Genomic DNA, 26,316 nt, shown 5'->3' on the forward strand with positions numbered 1-26,316 from the left:
GTTACCGAGTTCGTTTTTCGGTACTTTGAAGCAATAAAAGGAGCAGCCATTCTCTGAATACTTTCTAGTTGGTCTATTTACATTGTTGGTGGGGGCTTCAGACAACACAAGCGTATTCTAAGAATGGATGTATGCGAGTTTTACAAGCAAATAATTTGGCATCCTTCGTTGCATGTTCCAGCTTTTTCTTCAGTGAATACAGTTTTTGTGAAGCCGTCGAGCACAGGTTATCGACATGTTTACGCCAGTCTAAATTATGTGAAATTGTGACCCCTAAATACTTGAATGTATCTACTTTTCTTAGTTCGTTACGTGCAATATTATAAAAGAATGCGCCGCACTTCTTTTGTTAGTAACGTGTGTAAAAGTCGATTTGTTGTAATTGATTTCCATGTCCCATTTTTTACACCAAAGGTGAAGTGAATGAAGGACCCGGTTAATTTAGAATTGGTCGTCAATGTGCGTTACCGTAGAATAAATGGAACAATCGTCAGCAAAAAGCATCGATTCCACAGGAAACTCTACAATCTCTGTAATGTCATTAATATAAACCAAGAACAGCAACAGGACCAAAATGGACCACTGGGGGACACCAGAAAGCACTTCTAACGGAACGCAAGCAAATGCTTCCGTGAGTCAGCGTTCGATAACCTTACATAAGGAAGAGTTCAAATGCCTTAACAGTTACCTCTCACGTAGACCGGCACGTGTACCCGATTGACACGTGGCGCTACCTTTCCAGAGCATGCGCAGATGAGTTTTGTGTCTGCTTTCTTTTATCGCCTCAGTGCTTCCTTCAGTTGACAGTCGACGTTCGTGTGGTCCATTTCTGTTGTGTCCGTGTTTGCACGCCTTACGCCTTCTTTGCATTATGACCCCTTACCAACTAGCTCGGCTTTCTGTCGTTCTAAGCGTCGCTTAGACGCGGTGAGTTTTTGTGGTTTTGTGACGTCGCGTGACAGGCAAGTAGTCAAGTGTACGACAAAAACTCGTCTCGCGAGGAAACATATTGGTACCAAAAAAACGTGCACTCGCCAAGAATAAAAGAGACGAAATTATTTTTCTTTTATTCTTGGCGAGTGCACGATTTTTGGCAGGTGAACTAAGTGCAGCCCAAAAACATTTGACCAATGGCAGGGGGCTAATCGCGAAAAGGAGTCGAATCAGAAACAAATATTTTTCTTTTGTTCCGTGCAATCATACATAATCCGTGTGCTACGTCATATCAGATGGGGCGCTATCGCGCTTTTCGTGACGTAGCGTGACAGACAGGCGAAGTGAGGGTGGTCCAAAAAGTTTTTAACCAATCGCGCGGAGCTGATTTCAGAATCGGAATAGAAAAGCTTGGAATAGCTTTACCCTACAGACCCTTGGTTAGCTTTCTGGCTAACAAAGCTAACCAGTCGTTGTGGTGTGAACCTCTCCTCTTGTCCTTTGTATTTTTTACTGGTTTTTTCGTTCAAGTGTGTACCAACTGGCCCGGATTTTAACCCTTCTAACAAAGCCGGTAACGCGCAATATCAACAAATTGGGTGGCTTCTACTATAAGTACCAGTGTACATCCATAGCTGTAAATGTCTTGTCATTGCAGTAATTTCTCCCCCTTCAGCCATAGAATATGGCACACTGTCATGCTCGACTGCCTTTACTGAAAGTTTAGCTTAGACAGCATGCGGAGAAGTGCGGCTTGCTTCATTGCAGGGGACCGCGTGATTCCGCTCTACGTTCCGCAGTGCAAGGAGTGTGACTGCTGCCGACATCCACGCGCTAACCTCTGCTCCAAAATCAGGTAACGAAACATTTCCAAGGTTATCGCGTTCGCTGAGCAGTGCACAACGCTTAGTAGAGGAACGCCGAACTTATCGTTCCGGTCCCAGCTTGCCGAGCGCCAGCGTGCACCGCGGCGCGGCACGCAAGTGCGGTCCAGCCAACGTGCGCAAAGCATGCAAACAGCAGCAGACGAAGCTGCACTTCAGCAGCACAGTCACTTACCCATCAAGATCTGCTTGGCAAATGCTTTCTCGAGTTGACTATATGCCGCGATGGCACACGTAAATCAAAGGTAACGTTGAAAGGTAAGCTGTATTCAAAGGCGATATTCTCGAGCTATCAATTCCGGTAGCGCATCATCTTCAAGATGTTTCGCGCGTCTCTACATCAAACGCATCGAAGTAGACGAGGAAATGCTCTCTGACACAGCGCTAGAAATGAGCAGGAACCTCGTGCTGCATTTGTCGCGAAGGAGAACGCGACGCGGCGGCCATGCAGGAATGCAATGCCGACACAACGAAATGGGAGAATATTTATGAGCGCCGCTGTCCGGCTTCTCTGGCCGTGAGCTTATGTACGCTTAGAACAACTTACCCATAGACAACTTACCCATAGGGCCAATTTATTGAAATCGGGAACCGCAAGAGCGCCGCCATGTTGCTACCGCTGAGGTTGCCAGCTCCTAAAACGCTTCATAGGCTTGGCGACAGTAGTCAGTTTTATTCTGAAGACCGTAGCAGCGTAGCAGCAAGGCGTCTCGCTTGTAGTGATGTGATGTAGTGCTCGTTCAGGTGTGTGGTGTGGGCTTGATATGTTCGTTCTTTATTCTATGGCTTTATTCTATGGTGTGGGTGCGGTCGATGAAGCCATTGATGTTGGTCGTGGAAGCGTAATTTGTGCAATCGAAGGATGATCCTGTTAAAGTTGAGTGCGTGACCGCGTTGAGCGGTCACGCACTGTTTGCTGTTGCAAGTGTCACTTGACGAGGTTATGAGTGAGCGCGAAGCTGCGGTTGGCAGATTCCTCGTTGGCGTTCCGTAATTTTCCTCGCATGGGCGGGGTATGTTGCAGAAGCCGCAGGGCGCCTTTTTCGTTGCGGGGTGCTTTTCTCATCGCAACAATAGATGTTTTTTTTACAAGTACTGATCTAGCAGGAATGCACATGTAACCGACAAACGGAGGTCTCAGGAGAGCACCTGAGCTTATAATAAAGCAGGCGGCGCAGGATATCCAGGGGACCCAAGAGGCAGTGGGGGGAAGAAAGCTCGAATCAGGGCGGTCCGTAGATTGGGGCCGCCGAGGCCGCTGCGTGCCAGGGAGTGTTCGCAAAGACAGCTCCACTGGCACGCGCAGCGGCATCTCTCAAGGTCGAGACACGTTATTTATTTCGTGCTGCCAGCCTGTTTTACGGGCCCGAGGCAGGAGTGGGATATACATAAAGGGATTGAACAACGTCATAACATGTGAAACACAAGAAAGAGAAAAAAAAAGATGGAAACAAGCAAAGCGTCATCTCGTTACAATGCAAAAAAAAAAAGAAGAAACAACAATAAAAAACGAAGAAAGAAAGCGTTTGACGCCGAAAACTAGAGCGAGCGCCTCGCTTTCCAGCTGGCTATAATTGACCTCCGCTTAAGATAAAGTACGTGATGCGTACGCAACCGGATGGCACTGACCATTGGGCTCCACATGAGAGATTTAAGCTCCTATACCGCATGGCCATGCATCACACGACAGTTGCAGGGGCGCACTGGGGTCGTAGTGAGCGAGAACCAGTGGCTGTGACAGCAGCTGCTTAAAATCCGAGAAGGCTGCTTCGCACTCGTCACTCCAGGCCCAGGGAACATCAAGCCGCAGCAATCTGTTTAGGGGTAAAACGACGCTTGACAGGTTAAGAACAAACTTCCCATAGTAGTTTATCAAGCCCAACAGGGAACGTAATTGCTGCTTGTCCGTAGGACGCGGAGCATTTGCAATGGCTTGTGGCTTCTCAATTGCCGGTTCAATTCCGTGCGTGCTAATGACATGTCCCAAGTACGGCAACTTCTCTTTGAAAAACTCGCATTTTTCTTTCTTTACCCTGATGCCTCTGCTCTGATAACCGTCTCAATACCGCCGCCAAATTTTTCAGGTGCTCCTGTTCAGTCTCTCCGGTGACCATGATGTCGATGTAACAAGTAACTCCGTCAAGGCCCTACAGAATATTATCCATGATCTTCTGAAAGATCGCCGGCGCTGAGGCGATGCCAAAAGGCAAGCGGTTAACGATATATAAGCCCCTGGAGGTGTTCAAGGTCATCTAGGCTTTGGATTCTTCGTCCATCTCTACTTGCTGATAAGCCCGACTTAAATCAATTTTGGAGAATTTATGACCTCCCGCTGATGCTGCCAAGCGCTCAACCAGCTTTGGAACCGGGTACGTCTCGGCATCTAGGATCGGGCTCAGCATGAGTTTGTAATCTCCACAAATTATAATTGACTCGTCACGCTTTACTACGGGAACAATTGGCGTGGCATACTTGCTACTGGCGACACGAGAAATGATTCTCAACTTCTCGAGCTTTTCCAATTCAGCCTCTACCCTTTTCACAAGAGCGAAAGGCACGCTCCATGCTTTTAGAAAACGGGGCACTTGGTCATCCTTAAACTGGAGGCTTGCCTGCCCTCCTTGTGTGGTCCCTAACTCATCCTTAAACAGGTCTTCGTTTTTCCGTAGCAGCGTTTCCAGTGAACGGGGTGGACTGCCTAACGCAGCGGACACCTTGCAAAGACCTCGAATGCTACCCCAGTCTAGCCTGATATGCTGTAGACAGTTGCGACCTAAGAGCGGTGTGCCGCCTTGCGGAAGAATGTAAAGCGGCAATCGTGCCTCTTGGTTGTTGTGGCGGTCCAGCACATCCATTACTCCTACAGACTTTACCGTTTCCCCTGTGTACGTCTTCAGTTGCATCTTTGTTGGTTGCAAACGAACGCCAGCAAAGTACACTTTAGCCTGATGGTGCGACATGGCCGATACTGCTGCTCCAGTGTGGACCTCCATGTGTACGGTAGTTTCTTCTACATTTACGCCTACCATTACGTGTGCCTTCGTGACACGTCGACAATGTTGAGCTTAGTGAGGTCGTGCTGGGTCTTGCACTCAAGCGTGCGCATGCACTGCTTCTGGTTTTTCGATTCCACTCTTGCTCTGCACATTCTGCGTATGTGCCCCTGCCGGTTACATTCGAAGCAAGTAGCTCGTACGTGCGGACCCGCTTGCGCATCGTGCTTGAAAGAACCCCAGCGATAGCACTGCTGGGATTTGCCACGTTTACTTGCGTACTTGTTATTCTGCCTTCCGCTCTGCATTCGGTGAACTGGGCCACCGCTATGTGATAAATCATGGGCTGTCACTGCATTGTTCATTGCGGCCTCGGGCGCCAGAGCACGGTCAATGCCTTCTGGAAAGTTAAGTGCTTGTCCTCGACGAACAGCTGTCTCTGGATGTCTATTCGCCTCATGCCATACAAAAACTTGTCGCGAAGCGCATCGTCGAAAAAAGAACCTAAATCGCAGGTTTGAGCCAGCCTACGTATCTCTTGTACAAACTGAGCTATCGTCTGCGTTTCGCCCTGCACGGCGCGGTAAAACTTGGCTCTCTCGGCAATAACAGATGGCTTCGGTGACAGTGTTTCTTCAAAACTTCCCTTAACGCGCTTCACGACTCCGAAGTAGGCGTATCGGTAGCAGTCAGACTAACAGTTGATAGGTTTTCAGACCGATGAGACGCACCAGAACGTCGACTTGAAGGTCGCCTGGAACCTTGTTTGCCCTCAGGTATGACGAGAGTCACTCGTCGTACGACGTTCAGTCATTGGTCGAGTCGTCGAAAAGTTCCATCTGCCCCAGCTGCGAGGCCATCTCGCAGTATTGTCGATTCCGAAGTGAAGAAAAGATTGCCAACTTAGCTGCAGGGTCCCGCTGTCGATGCGTCGGTCCTCGTCGCCATTATGTGGTGTTGTTCCAGCCAGGCAGGAAACAGGCGGTTGCAGGAAAAGTACGCAGAAGGAATTTCTTTAGTCCATGCTCAAGGTGACTGGCGAGCGCCAGCACAGCTGGGCCGCCGTCTGTGATAAGTTGGGAAGAAGTGCGCCGCCTACGCTTGGCGCCGCGTATGTAAGCCATTATCAAAGGGGCATGTCGTAGTAGCGCACGTGTCGGTTATCTGTAGCCGTGCAGCGACTACACCATGGGCGTCGCCCATGGTACTTGTTAAAAAGATGGATGGTACGGGGAGGTATTGCGTATAATATTGTCCTTTAAACCGAATTACCAAGGAGGACGTCTACCCCTTGCCTTGTACTGACGACGCCCTCCACGATGACCGTGCCAACTAGGTTTCAACAATAGACGTTCGGCCTGGTTATTGGCAGATTACTGCGGATGAAAGGGACCAAGAGAAGGCGTTCGTCACTCCTGATGGCTCACTTTGCAGCTCAGCCTCCTGCTTATAAAATTTGTCAAGGGATCAAATACATAAATAATAACTGCATTGTCATTGACAAAGAGGCTGCATACGAATTCTTCAACATTACGCACTGTCAAGAGAAGTAAAACATCTATTCTTTCGTAGAAGAACATACCAGTATGTACCGAAAATAGTGCCCGCAATAACTGAGATCAGTGCTTCCGTGTTTTTGTCTATTTAATAAGTACAAAAAAATTACCGCACGATCTTTAGAACTACATCAGTTCGAAACCGCAAAGCAGCGCATCCCACTGATATGAAAAATGTAAAGGCAATGAAATTAACAAGTTGAGGACAAATATTTTAATGAAACTTTGTCATTCAAGAACCTTGTTTATATTTCTACATACGCAAACGCCAGGAAAAAATCTCAATGACGCTGTCCTTTGTTCCAATGTATTGGGCAGGAGCAGCTGTCACCGGTCGTATATTGTGAGTAATTGCACCGCAATTAGAGTCCCAAAAGAGAGCACACATGAAGAACAGTTCTCTAAAATATACGAGGGCGAGTCAAACGAAAACGAGCCAATTCTAATATGTCACAGACGATGTACTTCATTTGAAAGTAGTCTCCATGAGAATTTATACATTTGTCCCACTGACTAACGAGTCACGTGGTTCCCGTCTGATAAATCTTCTTGGGTCGCTGCTTCAAAATGTCTAACTGCCTCTTTCGCGTCATCGTCCAACACGAATCTGGTTTTTTGAGCTGTCAAACTGGCCGGCTTTCAGCCGGCCGGTTTGACTGGTGGTTTCTTGCGGCGTTGACAATTGCGGCAGGTCTTCACGTACCGTTTCATAGAAGAATACAGCCGGGGCCAGTAATACTGCTGTCGTATTTTTGCTAATGTTTTAGCGAACCCCAGGTGTCCCGCGCATGGCTCATCATGGCAGGCTTGCAAAATGTCTTGGCGCAGCGCCGACTGGACGACATTGAAAAACAGTCCGCAAATTCATTCACGAGACTCAGTGGATGGTCTTTCTGATGGTCTGGAAGAGCACCGTTAACGTGAATCCGTTCTTTTAGGCTGAGTAACTCAGATTGCTGAGACGATGTGATTTCCAATGTGGCAATGTCAGTGACATCAATGATTTCGCGAAGAAATGCGATTGTCGTTCCTCGCGCTACATGCCGAAACTCGTTGCTAAAGTTTCTTAGCAATACGACTGAACATTTGTTTCGCACCTGAAGAAGCCCTCTGGCTATGCAAATGAGGCACTCAAGAAGCAGGGGGATGTTCGCCTCAGCAATTCCTTCGGCGCCGTCTTCCATGTCGCATCGGAAAAGGGTAAGCACGCTGCTCTTGGGTGGCAACGTTAAGTGATCGTCAGCTACGCGAAGCGCGATGTCACTGTCGTTTCATTACTGTTCGCTATGGCTTGCGTAGTAGCGAAGCCAACTCTGGACTCTTGCAGGTCGATGATGGCACCGTTCGCCTGAAGGAAATTCATACCGAGTATAAGGTCCTTTGAACGTTCAGGAAGAATGACGAAGTCGCCGATGTACGTGAAGCCCTGAATGTTCACTCGTGCCGTGCACCGGCCAATTGGAATTATGAGGTGCCCTCCTGCAGTACAAATTTGAGGTCCGGTCCATTGCGTTGAAACTTTGTTCAGTGTGCGCGCGAGATTCTGGCTCATAACAGACGTGTCCGCACCCGTGTTGACTAGCGCCGTGACTTCGTGGTCATCTATGGTAACTGGTACGTCGCAGTATACTGACACCGAACTACACTGCTTTCTCTTCGTCTCAATTACGTAATTTCGCGGTCGTCGTAATGGAGGATCTTCGTCGTTCGCAACGTCAGCGACCTCACCTCCGCAGGTCGCTGGACTCAGTTTTCCCGGAAGGCAGGGCTGGGTGAGTCACGCCTTGTTCCGCTCGGCGTGAAGACGGGGCTCGAAGACCTGTATCGGGCAGGTGACGGTGACCGGGGGTCACGGAATCGTGGGCCAAACGAGCTCCTGGCGTCCGCGAGGTAGGCTTCAATCTCTAGGAGGCGTTCACCATTGCGTGGGCAAGGCGCATTCAGTGAAAATCCACGGAGCCCAGCTCCGTGGTAAGGACAGGCCCTGTAGAGGCGATCGGCTTCACCGCAATGAAAACACAAGGGTCTCCGGTCTGCAGTGCGCCATACGTCGCTCTTGCGGGGCGGTCGTGTTTCAGCCATGAATGGCGTGCGGCGAGTCCTGAAGTCGGCAGTTGCTTGTTCCACGGCGCGCACACCATGAAAGTCCGGGACATCGCGCGCATCGTGAAAAGTCGGAGACAACGAACTTTGCGCAGCTTCCGCATACGACATGCGAGGCCGTGGCTGCCGTACCTCGTGCTGTGGTGCCTCGCTTCGCTCCGGGACTTGTACTGCCTGTCTGATTTATTCCCGGACGACCTCAGCCAGAGCGAGTCGCGGTACCGATACCGGAGCCACCTGAAGCTTTTGGAGCTTCTCTCGCACAACAAGCCTAATGAGCTCCCGCAAGGCGTCGGTATTGTCCAAGGGAATAGCGAGAGGCTCACGCGATAGGGTCGACACGTCGCGGTTGTACTGCTTTGCTCGTTGCTGCAGTGCCTTTTCCATTGATATGGCTTCCGCGAGAAACTGTGCGACGGTCTTTGGTGGGTTGCGTATTAGGCCACCGAATAACTCTTGCTTGACACCACGCATCAGGTTCCTGACCTTCTTTTCTTCCGGCATGAATGGGTCCGCGCGTCGGAAAAGTCGGCACATATCTTCGACAAACATTGCGACGCTCTCGTTCGGCCGCTGTACTCTCGCCTGAATTGCAGATTCAGCTCGCTCCTTGCGATCGAGGCTGGCGTATGTGCTGATTAGCTGGCGTCGGAATTCGTCCCATGTGGATAAAGCCGCCTCACGGTTCTCAAATCATGTCCGCGCGTAGTCCTCGAGCGCAAAGAAGGCGTTGCGTAGCTTCCGCTCTGGAGTCCAGCCGTTGAATTCTGCGACACGCTCAAAGTGATCGAGCCAGTCCTCAACATCCTCGAAAGTGTCCCCATGGAAGGATGTGGGGATTCGCGGCTGGTTAAGGACGACATCGGTCTGTGCCGTTGAGAAAGAAGACGGAACTGATGTACTCATCTTTCCGACTTGATTGGGTAGAGGATCGTGCTCAGGTAGCAGTCCCTGAAGTCGACGGCTTCTCCGTACGTGAACAGGAGTCAGCTCGACCGGACTTCGCACTGGGCTTGTAGATGGCGTTCGATGTGGGCGTGGTAGCATGTACCCAGCACCTCCACAAGAATAATGTAACGTAGATTGAAGACGAGTCTTACAAAATATACGCTTGTCTTTAATGGCGGGTCAGAAGAAGAGCGTGAAGCGTACGCGCTGCGTCGTCTTCCATGGCGCCGGCGGTTGCGCGCGCCGTCCCGTGGTACGGGAGCCCCACAGCATTGGTTCAATATCGTAAAACCGATGTAGCCCGCAACTCATATTCCTGGCAACGTTATAAACCCGGCGATAAGCAATATCAGGCACTGCGAAAATAATCTAAACGACATTTCTTTACCCATGACCCATATTCTATGCTCACAAACAATCCTCAACGTTTTTTGCGCGTAATAAACCCGAAGAGCTATCCCGATTTAACACTAGTTATTGAGCACGGTGATATGATCCACCACTCGGAATGTGCCGATTTATTGAATAGCACATTTTCATCTGTATTTACACAGCAAGACACCACATCTTCAACCCTTGGCAATCTCATTAACATATCAATGCCAGAAATAATTGTTAGCGAAGCAGGTATTTCTTTTTTACTAAATGAACTTTAAGTTTCTTCCGCATCTGATCACACTGGCATTAATAATAAAGTGTTAAAACATTTGTCACCTAGTTTATCACCTATATTGCGTGCACTCTTCTCGCAGTCTTTATCAAATAACACTAATCCGCACCACTGGAAGGTGGCAAAAGTCATACCCATTTTTAAACCCGGAGACCGAACTCACCCATTAAATTACCGCCCCATCTCCTTAACTAGTACTATTTGTAAATTACTCGAACACATCTTGTATACTGAAATCATTAACTACTTAGAAGACCACAAAATTATTGTTGATTACCAACATGGCTTTCGTCGTGGTTATTCATGCGAAACGCAGTTAGCCGGATTTTTACATGACTTACATTCATACCTAGACTTGGGGTTTCAAGTTGGTACTATCTTCCGGGATTTCCCTAAAGCTTTCGATCGCGTTGCTCACCATAGACTAGTACTGAAGCTAATGAACCTTAACATACACCCAACCGTTATTGGATGTATTAAGGATTTCCTCTCATCCAGAGTACAATACACGTCTGTTAACAGCACTAATTCCTCTTCTACCAAAGTAACCTCCGGTGTTCCGCAGGGCCGCGTTCTTGGCCCTTTACTTTTCTTAATCTATAATAATGACCTGCCTAACTGTGTGTCTTCCCACATCAGACTTTTCGCCGATGACTGCGTAATATATCGATCAATTTCATGCGACAATGACAAAGATATTCTTCAAACCGATCTTAGCGCTATTAACACATGGTGTTCAACATGGTTGATGACTCTTAATACAGCTAAAACGAAGTTATTATCATTTACTAGGCGCAATCGCCGTATTCCAACATCGTATGTAATATCTAACAACATAATTCAACTTACAACTTTATATAAGTGCATTGGTGTTCACTTACACTCTCATCTAACGTGCCATCATCACATCCGCCTCACGTTGGCATCAGCTAACCGATCTTTAGGCCTCCTCAAACGCAACCTTAAGCATGCTCCAGCTAAACTACGCAGACTAGCATACATCACATTAACACGCCACGAAATCGAGTATGCATCAGCTATCTGGAATCCTTTTCAAACATATATCATCCAAGAAATCGAATCACTGCAAAACCGCGCAGCCCGTTTCATTTTTTCTGATTATTCACCCTATACTAGCATTTCAGCACTAAAAGCTCGCGCTCAGCTTGACGACATCTCATCGCCGCAGAATTACCCGCCTCTCGCTGCTGCACAAACATTATCATCATCCACACCTTCACCGTATCTTCAAGATAAAACGCATCAGTTGTCGCTCAGCTAACTATGCTAACTCCTTCGTTCCCCGAACAATTGTTGCATGGAATAATCTACCATCACGCATTGCTACTCAAACCGATTTCGCAACCTTTCAGGAACTTTTATACAAGAGTTACGTGTAAATATCCATCATGTACCGTTTCTTCATACGTTGTTTCGTGTATATTGTAAGCACTATTAACGTACTTCGTCGTTTTCATTTGTACATAGCCATCATCATCTTCCCTATTCTTCGACTTCTTCGCGCGTGAGCTGGGGGCGTTGCCTTTTGTGGAATAAACAGCGCTGGACAACTCGATCGGTCTCGGTATTACAAAGTGGTGGAGGTACGTCAAGATCCCGACGTCCTCTCGCGTTCCCGTCCTCCCTGGAGCTCCGTTCCGGTCGCCGCCTGCACCCAGCTACCTCTACAACAATGGACACTTCCAACCCCGGCCCTTCCGGCGCCTCAAACCCTACCGCACAGACGGCCCCACGCCCTCTTGGACTGTGACGAGCCCTCAGCGCGATCCCCCTGTCTTTTCGGGACTCCGCGGTGATGACGTAGACGATTGGCTCGACCACTACGACCGCGTGAGTTCTTGCAACAAGTGGACCGACATCCAGAAATTGAGGCATGTCGCCTTCTACTTGACCGGTGTTGCGAAGACGTGGTATTTCAACCACGAATCCGACATCGCGGATTGGTCCACGTTTACCTCGAAGCTGCGGCAAATCTTCGCTTCCTCGTCTGGCCGTGCAGAAGTCGCCAAACAGAAGCTGGGAACGCGCCGCCAACTTCCCCAAGAGTCTTACACCTAATACATAGAGGATGTCTTGGCTCTGTGCCGCCGTGCGAATCCTAGCATGACGGAAGCCGAACGCGTTCGCCACATCTTAAAAGGTATTATCTTCCGCGCAAGCATGTCAGCGACCTGTTGTTCAATGACCTTTCGTTCGGACGGCGATAAACGATAGGGGCGTCGTCGTATTATAGCGGAACCATCGGTTTCGATGCGGTGTGTAGCCGCAGGAGTTTGGCTCAACACAGGGGAACAGCTATCGAAACAGGCTTTGTGTTTTGCCAAGACCACCATTAAGGCTTCGGACTGCGCGGCTGTTAGGTCAGAACCAAGAACGGCCGGAGGAGGGAAAGAATCATCCAAACCTGAGGTTGGTGCTGGCGATGAAGAAGGGCAAAGCGTGACTAGAGAGATAGGTTGAGTGTCGGCGAGGGTTGCCACAGTCATCCCTTTGGGCAGCATCACAGGATCTGGGGTCGTGTTGCAAGCAGACAGAAGGGCGCGGCCGCGTGAAAACCGGACGAGACAGGTGGCAATGAGAATGCCGCGAGAAGTACAGCGGTAAGAAGGGGCGACTAGGGCGTCTCCGTCGGCGATCTGACTGGATGTTACGGCTACAACGTCTTCGTGACCAGGACGCAGGACGTAGTCTGCTGCGATGGCCAAGTTCACGCATGAAAGGGAAGAGTCCGCAACAGGTTCAAGCTCTGTATCCGTGATGTGGACAACTTCCTCTCTACATGAAATGACGGCTGAAGCAGAATGTAGGAAGTCCCAACCAAGTATAAGTTCATGGATACACGTTGGAAGGATGATAAACTCGATGTGGTGGCGTATGCCGTCGATGAGAACACGAGCAGTACACTATCCGTCACGGTGAATGAATGCATTATTAGCACCACGCAAAATAGGTCCAAGATAAGGCGTTTTTACTTTACGGAGCCGGGAACACAGATCACTCCGAAGAACAGAAACGGCGGCACCGGTATCGATGAGAGCTGACGCGGGAACACCTTCGACAGTCACAGAAAGCATGTTGGCCGGGCGAACAGGAGGAATTTTCGAAGACCGATAAGAAGCAGTTTCCCCTCCAAAAACTGCAACAGTTAGTTTTCCGAGTGCTGGTCGACAAAATGGGAAGTGGGACGAAGCGGTGATGTAGAGCGCCGGTAAGGCGATGGAGAACGACGTCTGGCCGAACGGGAACTATGAGGCAGATTGGGAGCAGCTGGTGGAGACGGAGAACGCTGTTGAGGGAACGAGTGCGGTCCGGTATAGTAGTCGTCTGATCGGCGAGTGCGGTCTCTTTCGTGCTCAGCATAGCCTCGCCTTTCATCCTGCTGGCGCCGGCGGCAGAAGCGAGATATATGGCCGCGTATGCCACAGTAAAAACAAACCGGACGAGGTGGACGCCAATGAGGGTACGATGGCGCAGCCAGTGCTCTGGTTCCCATCGAAGCCAAATGGTCATAGGAAACGGCAGCAGGCACGGAAGTCACGGTAGGGGTGGGTAGCGAAACAACATCCGCGTAGGTAGGTGTGGAGCACGCTACCGCAGCAAGATGCGTCGTGGGTGTAGTCATCGCTGTCAACTCCTGCTTTACGACCTCGCGCAAGTCGAAGGTGGGGGTTGGTGCGCAGGCAGCAGGGGGAAGCTTTAGGTCTTGTAGTTGAAGCTCCTCGCGGATGATGGTGCGGATAAGAGCACGTAGATCTGGAGAATGAGGAACCTGAGGATCGCTGCTGTCGTGTGGAAGACGAATAGACTGCAGCTCGTCGAGGCGTTGACATGTTGAAGTGATGTCTTGGACAGAAGCCGGATTTTGCACGATTAAGGCGTTGAACGCGACAACAAACGCCGTGACCTACGTTTTCACCCTGGAGACCAAGTCCTGCTTTGGACTCCAGTCCGCACTCCAGGCCTCTGTGAGAAGTTCCTTCCACGTTACATTGGCCCATACACCGTTGTGCAGCAAACATCTGCAGTGAACTATCTCGTCCGCCCAGGACACTCCGTCACTGACCGGCGCCGCCGGAATGCCGAAATTGTTCACGTCTCGCGGATGAAGCCCTTCACTCCCCGTTTAGATAATCTCTAATCTGCGGCCAGGCTGGCCGCTTCCATGACGGGGGGAAATTAGTGTAAGCACTATTAACGTACTTCGTCGTTTTCATTTGTACATAGCCATCATCATCTTCCCTATTCTTCGACTTCTTCGCGCGTGAGCTGGGGGCGTTGCCTTTTGTGGAATAAACAGCGCTGGACAACTCGATCGGTCTCGGTATTATAATATATTGTTTTGATCATTTGTCTTACCTTTCTGCGTGCACATTGTACAAGTGTATTCATGTCTCATTAATTTGTTAAGGTGACAACTGACGCAGTTTCGAGCAACACCCCGTTTTACTTCTTTTACATTGTGCCTAATAATTTCCCTTTATTTGTTTTCTCAGACAGTTTTGTATTTTTCTATCTGAGTTTCACTTCACTAATGTATTTCTTATATTGTTTTACTTGCGTATTTTGCTAGACATCGTACTTTTGTATAACATTTGTGGGTTTTTTTGTAAGATTTTTGTATAGCTTTTGTGTACTTTAGTTATTTTTTCCGTAACGCGCAAAGCTCGCATTTTTTCATGTATCGGTTTCCCCTATGTAATACCCCTCCGTGGGCTCTTAGGTGTATTATGAAATAAATAAGAAAATAAATAAGTTTAGCAAAGAGTAATCGGGAACTGTAGTCTTTATTGATGAGAACAGTAATGATGTCGTGTAAATTCAACAAGAAGTCATACCCACTGTCGACCTATAGACCTGGGTGTACATAAACCAAGCAAAAGCCTACTGAAGCACCAGGATAGTATAATATAGTATGATCCTGATATGGAAGGAGAATACTGCAATAATGAAACCTGGAGCACATTGGGGCTACACTAACTACGTGGAGGGGCGAGAAATTTGCGAACGTGTAATCGTCCCAGCACGAAACTTTGCAAATGCAATTATGTGCATTAAAGGAGAAATCATGGCGGGGGGGGGGTGTGTCGGATTAACAAGAGGGCGTTGGGTCGACTGGCTTTGGGGGCCACAGCAAAATCACAAATGAGGCATTGCAATACGACACGCGTTCGGTTTCCTTTGAAGTAAGAGAAGCGCGAAGCCAGATTAGTTTTGAAGAAATACGAAGGAACGTGGATCAAAATAAAGGACGCGCCAAAGTGCACACATATCTCTTCCTCAAATTTGTGGATACAAAATGAAGGAAGAGGTCAGAAAAGTTGCAAACCTATTACAGGGTAATTGAAAGTGTAGATAGACAACCAAGCGTCATGAAAAAGAAAGTGACGGAAACAGAGACGGTAACATGGATGAAAAGAATGAAAAAAGAAAGACTTTGGATAGATAGAAAAAGGCCAGACAGAAATCGGGAGGGAAAACCTCCACTACAACGAAAGGGGGAACGTCTTGCTATTTGAGGCCCGAGCTGACTGCTAGAGAAGAAAAATATTACGGTGGGAAAAAAGGACAAGGTCACCGATGGTGAAAACGACGAATAGGCAACAGCCTCTCGGGATTCTCGGCTGCTGCTTATATACGCCTTGTAAATACATTTCGTAAATAGTTTTATACCCGTGACATATTGGTGGACGTGCAGGGTACGCGTCTTCGCCACGGAGCTCCGCAGCGGACGTCTCATCCAGCCTAGGACCATGCTTCCAGTGAAAGGCACCGCGTCTGCAGCTGCAATGCCGACTACGCATACCCAGTACGTTGCTCTACCTCAGCCGCAAGACCCCGGCAAGTTCGCCGGCCTGAATGGTGTTGATGTAGAAAAGTGGTTGAAGATGTATGAGCGCGTCAGCAAAGTGAGCAAGTTGGATCCGACCACAATGCTGGCCAATGTCGTGTTCTACCTCGACAGAACACCATCAACGTGGTTTTACACACACGAGGAAGCGCTAACGAGCTGGGACTTGTTCAAACAAAAGCTGTCCGACGTTTCTGGCAATTCGACAGGTCGAAAACTAGCCCCCAAGCAACAACTCGCAACGCGTGCCCAAACTGATACCGAGACGTATGTCTCCTACATTCAGGCTTTCCTAGCCCTCTGTCATAAAATCGACACGCCCATGCCAGAGGCGGACAAAGTTGGACACATTATCAAAGGCATCGCGGACGACACATTCAACCTTCTGGTCTTTAGAAACTTGTCGACTGTCGACGCCATCATGAAGGAATGCCGCCGTTTCGAGCAGGTGAAGAGTCGCCGTATATACAATAAGTTTACACGGCTTCCAAATACTGCAGCGACCTCCTCCTGTGCCGACCCCACCGACCAATCTAGCTCGCCACCACCAAGCGAAAACGTGACCGAATTGTACGCCGCGAACTCGAAGCAGCATTTCCTGCCTCGCCTCAACCGACGTCGTGGAACAACACCGCTGAGACGATATCACTCATCCAGTCCGTGGTTCACCAGGAAATCGCTAATATGGATCTTTCCAGCGCCTGCTCCTTGAGTCACCCTGACACACGCCGTGCTCCTATGCCTCGATCCTGTCGCAGTCCACCTCATTGTCCGTTATCCCTACACTACCAAGAATCCATCGGACTGGCGTACACCTGACGACAGGTCGATCTGTTACTGCTGCGGCCGAATCGGTTACGTTTCTTATCACTGCCGGAGCCGTTGGCCATCCCCTCCTCGAAACACCTTCGGAATTCAAATTCGCCCCGAAGTTCCTCACCCCGTCGCTTCTACGACGCTTCTGACACCACTACCTCGACTCAGCGCTATGCTCGCTCGCCCTCGCCTCAGCGTCGCCAGCCACGTCCGCCCCAGCTTCACCGCTCGCCGTCGTCGACCTACCCTGGACCGTCCCAGCAAGAAAACTAGGCAATGCGGCACCTCGAGGTGGTGGTGCAATGTCGGATTCGCCGCAAAATCCTCCTTTGGCGCTGTTTGCGAGACATAACCTTCTTGACGTCCAAGTTGATGGTAAAACCGTCACAGCCCTCATAGATACCGGAGCACGCATATCGATTATGACCAGCCACCTACGCCGCCCCCCATTTAAAGAAAATTGTTACGACTGCCGTTACTCGGTTCGTACGAATCGCCGACGGTAGCACGGTGACCGTGGTCGGAATGTATACTGCATGTGTGAGCATTTCCGGCCGCCGTACTGTCGTCCTTTTCACTGTGCTTGACCAATGCCCCCATGACCTCATACTAGGCGTAGACTTCCTCTCCGCCCATTCAGCGCTAATCCATTGCTCCTCAAGTACTGTGTGTCTTGACCTGCCTCTACTGGCGTTCCTCCAACACCACACGGAATTCGCCAAAGGCCGACTGATTTTGTTCACGTTCCATCACAGGTCTTGACCTACATCGAAATGTCGCCTTCTGCGCCAGTTCCCGATGTGATTACATCTCCGCTCCCATAACTGCCATCGCTCTCACTCACAGCGTTACTGTCCCGCATACAATACGAAGAGTCACAGCCAATCGCACGTACCTCCCTGGTGAATTTCGGGCTCCCTCAGCAAATTCTACCTAAAGAAATCCCCCTGGCTACAATCACTGCTTTGGAAGTTAGTTGAGTTGAGGCTTTTGCTGTCGACGCTTCCTGTGAGCCTTTCCGGTCTGCCAAATGTACTGAAAACGACATTAGGAAAATGATCGCCCCGAATCTCACTCCAGCGGTGACAGAACAGCTGTGCGGTCTATTGCTTTCCTACAAGGATATATTCGACATGAACAACCGACCCTTAGGCCAGACGTCACTTGTCAAACATCGTATACATACAGGTCATAATCCACCCATCCATCGCAGACCCTACCGAGTTTCAGCTTAGGAGCGTCACGTCATCAAAAAGGAAGTAGACAAGATGCTAAAGAAAGACATCATGGAGCCATCGTCAAGCCCCTGGGCGTCACCTGTCGTGCTGGCCCAAAAGAAGGACGGCTCCTGAAGATTCTGCGTCGATTACCACCACGTCAACCGCACCGCGAAAAAGGTCGCGTACCCACTGCCTCGTATCGATGACGCCCTCAATTGCCTATACGGGGCGCAGTATTTTTCGTCCATCGACCTACGGTCCGGGTATTGGCAGATCGTTGTCGTTTATTTAGATCGTGAAAAAGACTGCCTTTATGACGTCTGATGGTCTTTACCACTTCAAAGTTATGACTTTTGGGATATGCAACGCTCCGGCTAACTTTGAGCGCATGATGGACTCATTATACTCCAAGGATTCAAGTGGTCGACTTGTGTCTGCTACCTAGATGATGTTATTGTGTTCTCACCCTCATTCAGCACACACATTGAGCGCCTTTCAGCAGTACTCGCCGTTTTTCGCAAGGCCGCTCTACAACTCAACTCCAAGAAATGTATCTTCGGCCATCGTGAGATTACTGTTCTTGGACATGTCGTCAATGCGACTGGCATCCGACCGGACCCAGAGAAAATTCACGCCTTGAAAGAGTTCCCTGTTCCACGGTCCGCAAAAGGTGTACGAAGTTTTGTGGGCCTTTGCTCTTACTTGCACCGCTTAGTTAAAAATTTTTCCACATAGCACGCCCTCTCACAGATCTTCTGAAGAGAAGTGTGCCGTTTTCATGGGGATGCTCTCATGCCTCCGCCTTTTCTCGCCTTACCACCGTGCTCACCGCCCCACCGATTCTACTTGGTTAAAACACGTTGGCGGGCTAGTTGGTTAGAATCCATGGTAGAGTGTATAAGCGTGACTGGACGAGGAAGTAGAAAGAAACAGATACACAGACACAGCGCTGTGTCTGTATCTGTTTCTTTCTACGTCCTCGTGCAGTCACGCTTATACACTCTACCACCGATTCTACGACACTTCGCTACTTCAGCCCTTACAGAGGGGCGCACTGATGCCAGAGGCCACGGAATCGGTGCCGTCTTGGCACAAGTTCAACACGGCCATGAACGTGTCATCGCGTACGCTAGCCGCCTTTTGTTACCTGCGGAGCAGAACTACTCTATTACCGTGCAGGAACGTTTGGCCGCTGTGTGGGCAGGGGCGAAATTCCACCCCTATTTATACGGTGGCGCCTTTTCTATTGTAACGGTCTACCACGCCCTCTGTTGGCTTTCGTCCTTCAAAGATCCCACAGGGGGGCTTGGACGATGGGCTTTGCGGCTACAAGAGTATACGTATTCGTTGGCATATAGGTGGCAAGGAGGCCGACTGTTTGTCGCGTTCCCCTGTACACACGCCCGCCAACGCCGACATGGACGCTTCCGCAAGTGTTCTTTCCATTTCCCAGCTTCTGGACATGGCGAACGATCAACGGCATGACACTACTTTGAGGACCCTCATTGACCGAATGGAATCTGCTCCTACTCATCCATCGTTACGGTGGTTCGTTCTCAACGATGGGATATTGTACCGACGCAGTTTTCATCTTGACGGACCTCCCCTTCTCCTTTTCCTATGGTGTTGGGCTGCTGAGCACGAGGTCGCGGGATCGAATCCCGGCCACGGCGGCCGCATTTCGGTGGGGTCGAAATGCGAAAACACCCGTGTACTTAGACTTAGGTGCACGTTAACGATTTCCGGAGTCCTCCACTACGGCGTGCCTCATAATCAGAAAGTGGTTTTGGCACGTAAAACCCCATAATTAAAATTAAAAAATTCTCCTTGTCGCTCTTTAACACCTCCGCTCAACAGTGCTTCAGTGGAATTGTTGCTCTTACGTTAGTTAGCCTATGACGGCTCTGGAATGAACTGTTCCATTGAGAACAGAAGATTTCTCAAAACGAAAATATGCGGCTGACAGCTGTTCCATGCACGCCAAAAAAAAAGGCTATGCTGGCAAGTGATATGCCAAGCTTCGTTTTCATTAAAAATATCACAATCGTTTGTGGCACAGGGACATCAACGCGCCGTACAACCACAGACAAAAACAGAGACATTAGCAGAGCGAAAACATATGCGTTCACATCACATAGTTCTCTGAAAGCGTCCTCTCTTCCACAGAAGGAGCCATAACCAAGGAACAAAAAATTGCGCTCCTCACTTGCTGTAAAGCTCGTTGCAGCTTCCGCCTGCGCACATTTGTCGACGGTATTGACATGTGACAGTTGCGTCGAAGCAGTAGGCTGGGTAACGACAAAAAGAAACAGATTGCATGGTCGCAAAGACGAGTCTTCTTCTGTCTGAGTCACCTAGGAAAAGAGATTAGGAAGGAACATGTTAAAGAAAGGCTGATGTAGGCAGAATACATGCAAATACACAAGCCATTCATGCACAGACCAAGGAGGCAGATGTGTCCAGACAAGTAAAACATTATTTTGTACAGATGAGGCACATTAAATCAAGTAATATACAGCAGCAGTATATCACTAAGTGGTGTACAATATTGACCTGTGTGGACTTCGGAGCTGCGCCAAGGATTAAAATATTGTTAGCAGAGTACAGTGCACACAGCTTAAATATGGAAGCAGCTTACCACGGAGACAAATCTGCAGGACGTGTTATTGGCCAGTTCAGGTGCGTCTCGCGGGGAGCCTGTACCGGATCCCTCGATGTCTGACTTTTCAGGTGAAACGGCTGATGACGGTGGTTTAGCGACTAGCAGAGACAATCTGCGCCGCTGAAACCTTCAAAAAAAAAAAAAAAACAAGCTACTGTGAAACTCTCTCCCCTCTCACTAACGGCCGCGATTCATACGTCCTGACTTCCTTATTTTAGCCACCTTGTTATCGACTCTTAAGAATCGAAAAAAACGCTTTGCTCCAAACTGTGCTGACGCTCACCTTTGGTACTTCTCGAGCTTGGGCAAGACGCCGTCATCTTTTTTGTAGCACGAGAGAAACAATGTCGGCACGTACGCTGGGTGCTTAGCTTTCGACTTCTTTTCGTTCCCAATAAAGTGGACGCTGCATGTGCGCGTCTGATTCCGCAATGGCTGCCACTGCTCGCCGTTCGGACTGGCAAAGAGAAATTAATTGTTCATGCACGAGTACAAAAGGCGAAAATAAGCACATGAAAGTTAGATCGTTCATGGACGAAGTCAGAGGCGTTGTTTACCTTGCGGCAACGCCGCACAACGGTGATCCAACGTTGTCTTCTTTCAGTTTCATACGATTTCCACGGGAACCGGTAGATTTTTAGAGGCGGTTGTTTTCCAACAGTGTGCCTATAGCTATTACGGCACCCATACACGCAACAGTACGGATATGTGCCGGACTTTCGCGACTTCTTCACCTCCTTTTTTCGAGCTGCTATGATGCTCAAACGAGACTGCGCGCCTGGGAGCAACTAACAGCCAATAGTACTTCATCGCCGCCTACGGCAGTTAGAGCTATCAGTTCGGCTGGAAACTCCAGCGCACTACACTAGCCCTGTACTGCGTGTGTCTGTAGTCTTTTGCGTTGTAGGTATTCGCAGAGAAGCAATGTTGCTTTCACTGGAACACTCAAGGCATACAAGACAGACAAAAATAGGATTCTTGCGTATTATGCGCTAAAATCACGATCTGAATATAGGCACACCGTAATAGGGGACTCCGAATTAATTTGGCCAGCTGGCGTTCTTTAACTTGCCCCCAATGAACATGACACTGGCGTGTTAGCTTATCGCCTCAATCGAAATGCGGCCGCCGCGATTTCATCTCGCGACCTACCGCAATCAATCCGTCAGCGCGTACTTTCGCCGCACTGGGCCAGCAATGGCGGTCGGACCACGCTGGAAAGAAAAAGATTAACAAAAGCGCGATGCGTGCTTTTGTTAATCTTTTTCTTTCCAGCGTGGTCCGACCGCCATTGCGTGCTTACACGTGAAACAGATTGGCCAATGGGGGAGCGGAGGAGACTGGGGCGACAGGAAGCGTGGAGGGGGAACGCCGCGGTGCGCGGGCTGGCGGGAGGATCTAAGAATAGCGCTTCTTTTGGAAAATTGAAGGGTTTTAGACCGATGACACAACTACCGGCATCTGCAGTAAAAGATGATAACGGCCGGGCTAGAGGCATAGAATTAACAGATAGATTTAGTTTAGCGTGCGTCATACCATTGCGTATGCTATAATATACCGGGTCTTTACTGCGCATGCGCAGAACGCTACACGTCCCATAGCGTATAGCGTACGCACGTTATTTCTCAGATTTAGCGTTAGCATCCTTGCGTGCTTTGCGCAGTTAGCGAAAAACACGGCGGCGGTCGCTCCTGTCCGCTTCGAATTGAATTTGGCCTTCCTTTTGTAAGATTCACCTCGTTCGTAGCAAATGACTGTGTAAACGGCTTTCACATAATCTCAGGCCGCTTCAATGACAGAGACTTGTGGATAACCTTGCACAGTTTTCCAGATTGCTTCTCGTTTCGAACGAGTCGAAGACTAACGAAAGAAATGAATGGACGGATGGATGGATGTTATGAGCGTCTCCTTTGGAACAGGGCGATGGGTTGCGCCACCAAGCTCATGCTATTATGCTGCCTATTGTCCTACCTAGGTTAAAAAAGAAAAAAAAAATTGAAGGACGCTTAAGCTTCGCCTTCAAAAACGCGATAGCGTTATCGCACCCCGTTCGCACCTCCCACTCATTCGCTTGGCATGCTCTTTGCACCCACCTATCACGCGGTGAGCGCCGAACAACGCAGCGTTCGGCGCGGCAACGAAACGTGCGCCTGAGCAAGCGGAACGAACCAAAGAACTCGGCGTCTTGGAGGGAGAAATGGTCCACGCACACCAAACGTCGTGATCTACACGGACAGTTGGGCCTCGACACGCCATGAAGGCGGAAGCGATTATGGGGCTCACGCCTCGATGGGATCGTCCTCTATCTCGCTCGTGAGCACCACGCAGACGCATGACTCCTCGCCAGCAGCACGGCACACATTGCAAGGGACGCTTTCCCACCAGACGCGCTACGGCGCAGCGATCACGTCAGAGGCGTCCCGCATCGGACGCTGCACCTAGGAATCGCGCTGTGAGCGGAAAGAGGAGCCGCGTCGCCTAAACAAGAGGGTTCGAGTGACGCACGCTGGAAGTTGCAAGGGGAGAGAGAGCGAGAAAACTTACGAAACGCCAGGGTATTGGGGCATCCGCGCACCGGGCTGCGCACGGCCCGAAGGGGAGAAGCGGGCGAGTGGCGCGCCACGTGTCGGGGCCGCACCGCGCATTGCGAGGAGGGGGTCTTCTGTGTTTGCCGCACGATGGCTCTGCGTGTGCGCCAAGCCCAGAAGAACTGTAGCGGAAACATACTTCGCTACTCGTTTACCTGCGACTTCTGTAATTTACATGCTCATAATTACCGATATACACCGCAGTATACCTTCTACAGCACGTTTCTAAGGCAACACCGCATTCACTAGAGGGGCTTTTGTCACACTTTGAACCATCGAACTGATGGCTGAGTGGTAGCGTCTCCGTCTCATACTCTCGGACACCCTGGTTCGATTCCCACCCTGTCAATCTTGCAAGTTGCTTTTATTTATAAATTGCCTTCCGGGATTTTACGATCACGGCCAACGCCGCCAACGCCGACACTGGATTTTCTGTGACACTAGATCCTTGACGCTGTCGCGTTAAAAAAACACCTTGAACTCCCACAAGCAAATTTTCTGACCCCCAATTGCGAAATTTGCTTCAGTTCTACTCCGTTGTTTGTCCGTTTGCGTACTTTCCTTCCAGGAATCATCCAATCGCTTATATTCCGTATCTTTCCGACTTAGTCCTGTCGCACCCTTCCCAAATATAATTCTCAGTCACCGGCGGCTCTTCCGAGTCTCTAAGGTGCGTTTCTGTATACGCATACACCCCCATTTGTTCTCTATTTAACTGCTCCCCAATCTCTGCCCACTTTGCCTTATCTTCTGCCGCCCTGCATGTTTATGTATCCTATTGCGTGGCGAGCTCTCTTTCTTGCTTTTTTCCTTTTTCTGTTATTGGCGGTGATGCTACAGTGAGGTTCTCTTGAGGGACCTTCTTCATTGCTACCTACTCTAGAAATGGATGGATGGATGTTATGAGCGTCCCTTTGGAACGTGGTGGTGGGTGACGCCAGCAAGCTTTTGCTTTTATACTGCCTAATGTCCTACCTAGGTTAAGCAGTAAAAAAAAAACACGATGAAGTCCCACAACCAAATTATCTGATTCCGTATTAAGAACTGTGCTTTTGTACGTCTCCGTTTTTTGTCGTTTCTCTACTTTTCTTCCACCAATCTTCAAATCGCCTCTCACTAATCCATATTGCGGGCATGTTTACTTTTCCACTGCTCTCGCTGAACCCAAAGGCTTCAAGGGGGCCAGTGGGGCTTAAATCGACCGCTGGGTAGAGGTCGTCACAATGTGATAAAACATGCTCAATAGTTTCCCTAGCTTTACCTCAGCAATCACCATGCTTCTTCTTCCTTCATATATCTCGCTTATAGGTGCGTGTTCTAAGGCATCCCGATCTCGCTTCGAAAGCTTCCCTTTGAGTTATCATAAATTGTTTCCTTCCTGATTTCGTTTTTTCCGCTTACGTAGTTACTCATGGCAGGTTTCTTTTCCAATGCCGCCACCCATGAGATTATTTCAGCCTCTCTACTTTCCGCTTGACGTTCTTTCTTGCTGTGTTGCCCCCCCCCCCCCCCTCACTACGGGCCGCATACATGCTGGTAAGCTTCCTAGTTCTCTTCCTCCACTGTGAGCCAATGTTTTTCCTCTACAGATACCTCAACACTCTCTAAGCCCTTTTACTTCCTTCCATATTCCTCAGCGACTTCAATGCCAAGGTAGGCAAGAAGAAGGCTGGAGACAAGTCAGTGAGGGAATATGGCATTGGCTGTACGAATAGCAGGGGAGAGTTGTTTGTAGAGTCTGCAGAACAGAATAATATGCGGATAATGAATACCTTCTTCCGCAAGCGGGATAGCCGAAAGTGGACGTGGAGGAGCCCGAATGGCGAGACTAGAAATGAAATAACTTCATACTCTGTCCTAAGCCTGGCATATGACAAGATGTAGACGTGCTGGGCAAGGTTTGCTGCAGTGGCCATAGGATGGTAAGAAGTCGAATTAGCCTAAACCTAAGGAGAGAAGGGAAGAAACTTACATAAGAAGCCAATCAATGAGTTAGAGGTAAGAAGCAAACTAGAGGAATTCCGGATAAAGCTACGGAACAGGTATTCGGCATTAACTCAGGGAGAGGACCTTAGTGTTAAAGCAATGAACGACAATCTTATGGGCATCATTAAGGAGTGTGCAATAGAAGTCGGTGGTAACTCCGTTAGACAGGATACCAGTAAGCTATCGCAGGAGACCAACGATCTGATCAAGAAACGCCAATGTATGAAGGCATCTAACCCTACAGCTAGAATAGAACTGGCAGAAATTTCTAAGTTTATCAACAAGCGTAAGACAGCTGAGATAAGCAACTATAATATGGATAGAATTGAACATACTCTCAGGAACGGAGGAAGCCTAAAAGCAGTGATTAATAAACTAGGTATAGGCAAGAATCAGATGTGTGCGCTAAGAGACAAAGCCGACAATATCATTACTAATATGGATAAGATAGTTCAAGTGGCTGAGGAGTTCTATAGAGATTTATACGGTACCAGTAGCACCCACGACGATAATGTGAGTGAGAATAGTCTAGAGGAATTTGAAATCCCACAAGTAACGCCGGAAGAAGTAAAGAACGCCTTGGGAGCTATGTAAAGGGGGAAGGCAGTGGGGGAGGATCAGGTAACAGCAGATTTGTTGAAGGATGGTGGGCACATGGTTCTAGAAAAACTGGTCACCCTGTATACAGAATGCCTCCTCACCTCGAGCGTACCGGAATTTTGGAAAAACGGTAATATAATCCTAATCCACAAGAAAGGGGACGCCGAAGACTTCAAAAATTATAGACCGGTCAGCTTAGTGTCCGTTGCCTACAAAGTATTTACTAAGGTAATGGGAAATAGAATCAGGAACACCTTAGACTTCTGTCAAGCAAAGGACCAGGCAGGATTGCGTAAAGGCTACTCAACAATAGACCATATTCACACTATCATTCAGGTGATAGAAAAATGTGCGGAATGTAACCAACCTTTATATATAGCTTTCATTGATTACGAGAAAGCGTTTGATTCAGTCGAAACCTCAGCAGTCATGGAGGCATTGCGGAATCAGGGTGTAGACGAACCGTATGTAAATATACTGAAAGATAT

General features: G+C 49.0%; 1 protein-coding gene across 1 annotated transcript in view; it reads left to right on the top strand.

The window, feature by feature from the left end:
- LOC129387131 (alcohol dehydrogenase class-3-like) overlaps positions 1 to 26,316 on the top strand; it is a 762,528-nt gene that overhangs the window by 433,235 nt on the left and 302,977 nt on the right. Inside the window, exon 4 of the mRNA XM_072286648.1 lies at positions 1,702 to 1,789. Within this exon, the coding sequence (XP_072142749.1) occupies positions 1,702 to 1,789 (88 nt within the window). The remainder of the gene's footprint in view (positions 1 to 1,701; positions 1,790 to 26,316) is intronic.

The sequence above is a fragment of the Dermacentor andersoni genome, chromosome 2 (assembly GCF_023375885.2).
Source record: "Dermacentor andersoni chromosome 2, qqDerAnde1_hic_scaffold, whole genome shotgun sequence".
NCBI lineage: Eukaryota > Metazoa > Arthropoda > Arachnida > Ixodida > Ixodidae > Dermacentor > Dermacentor andersoni.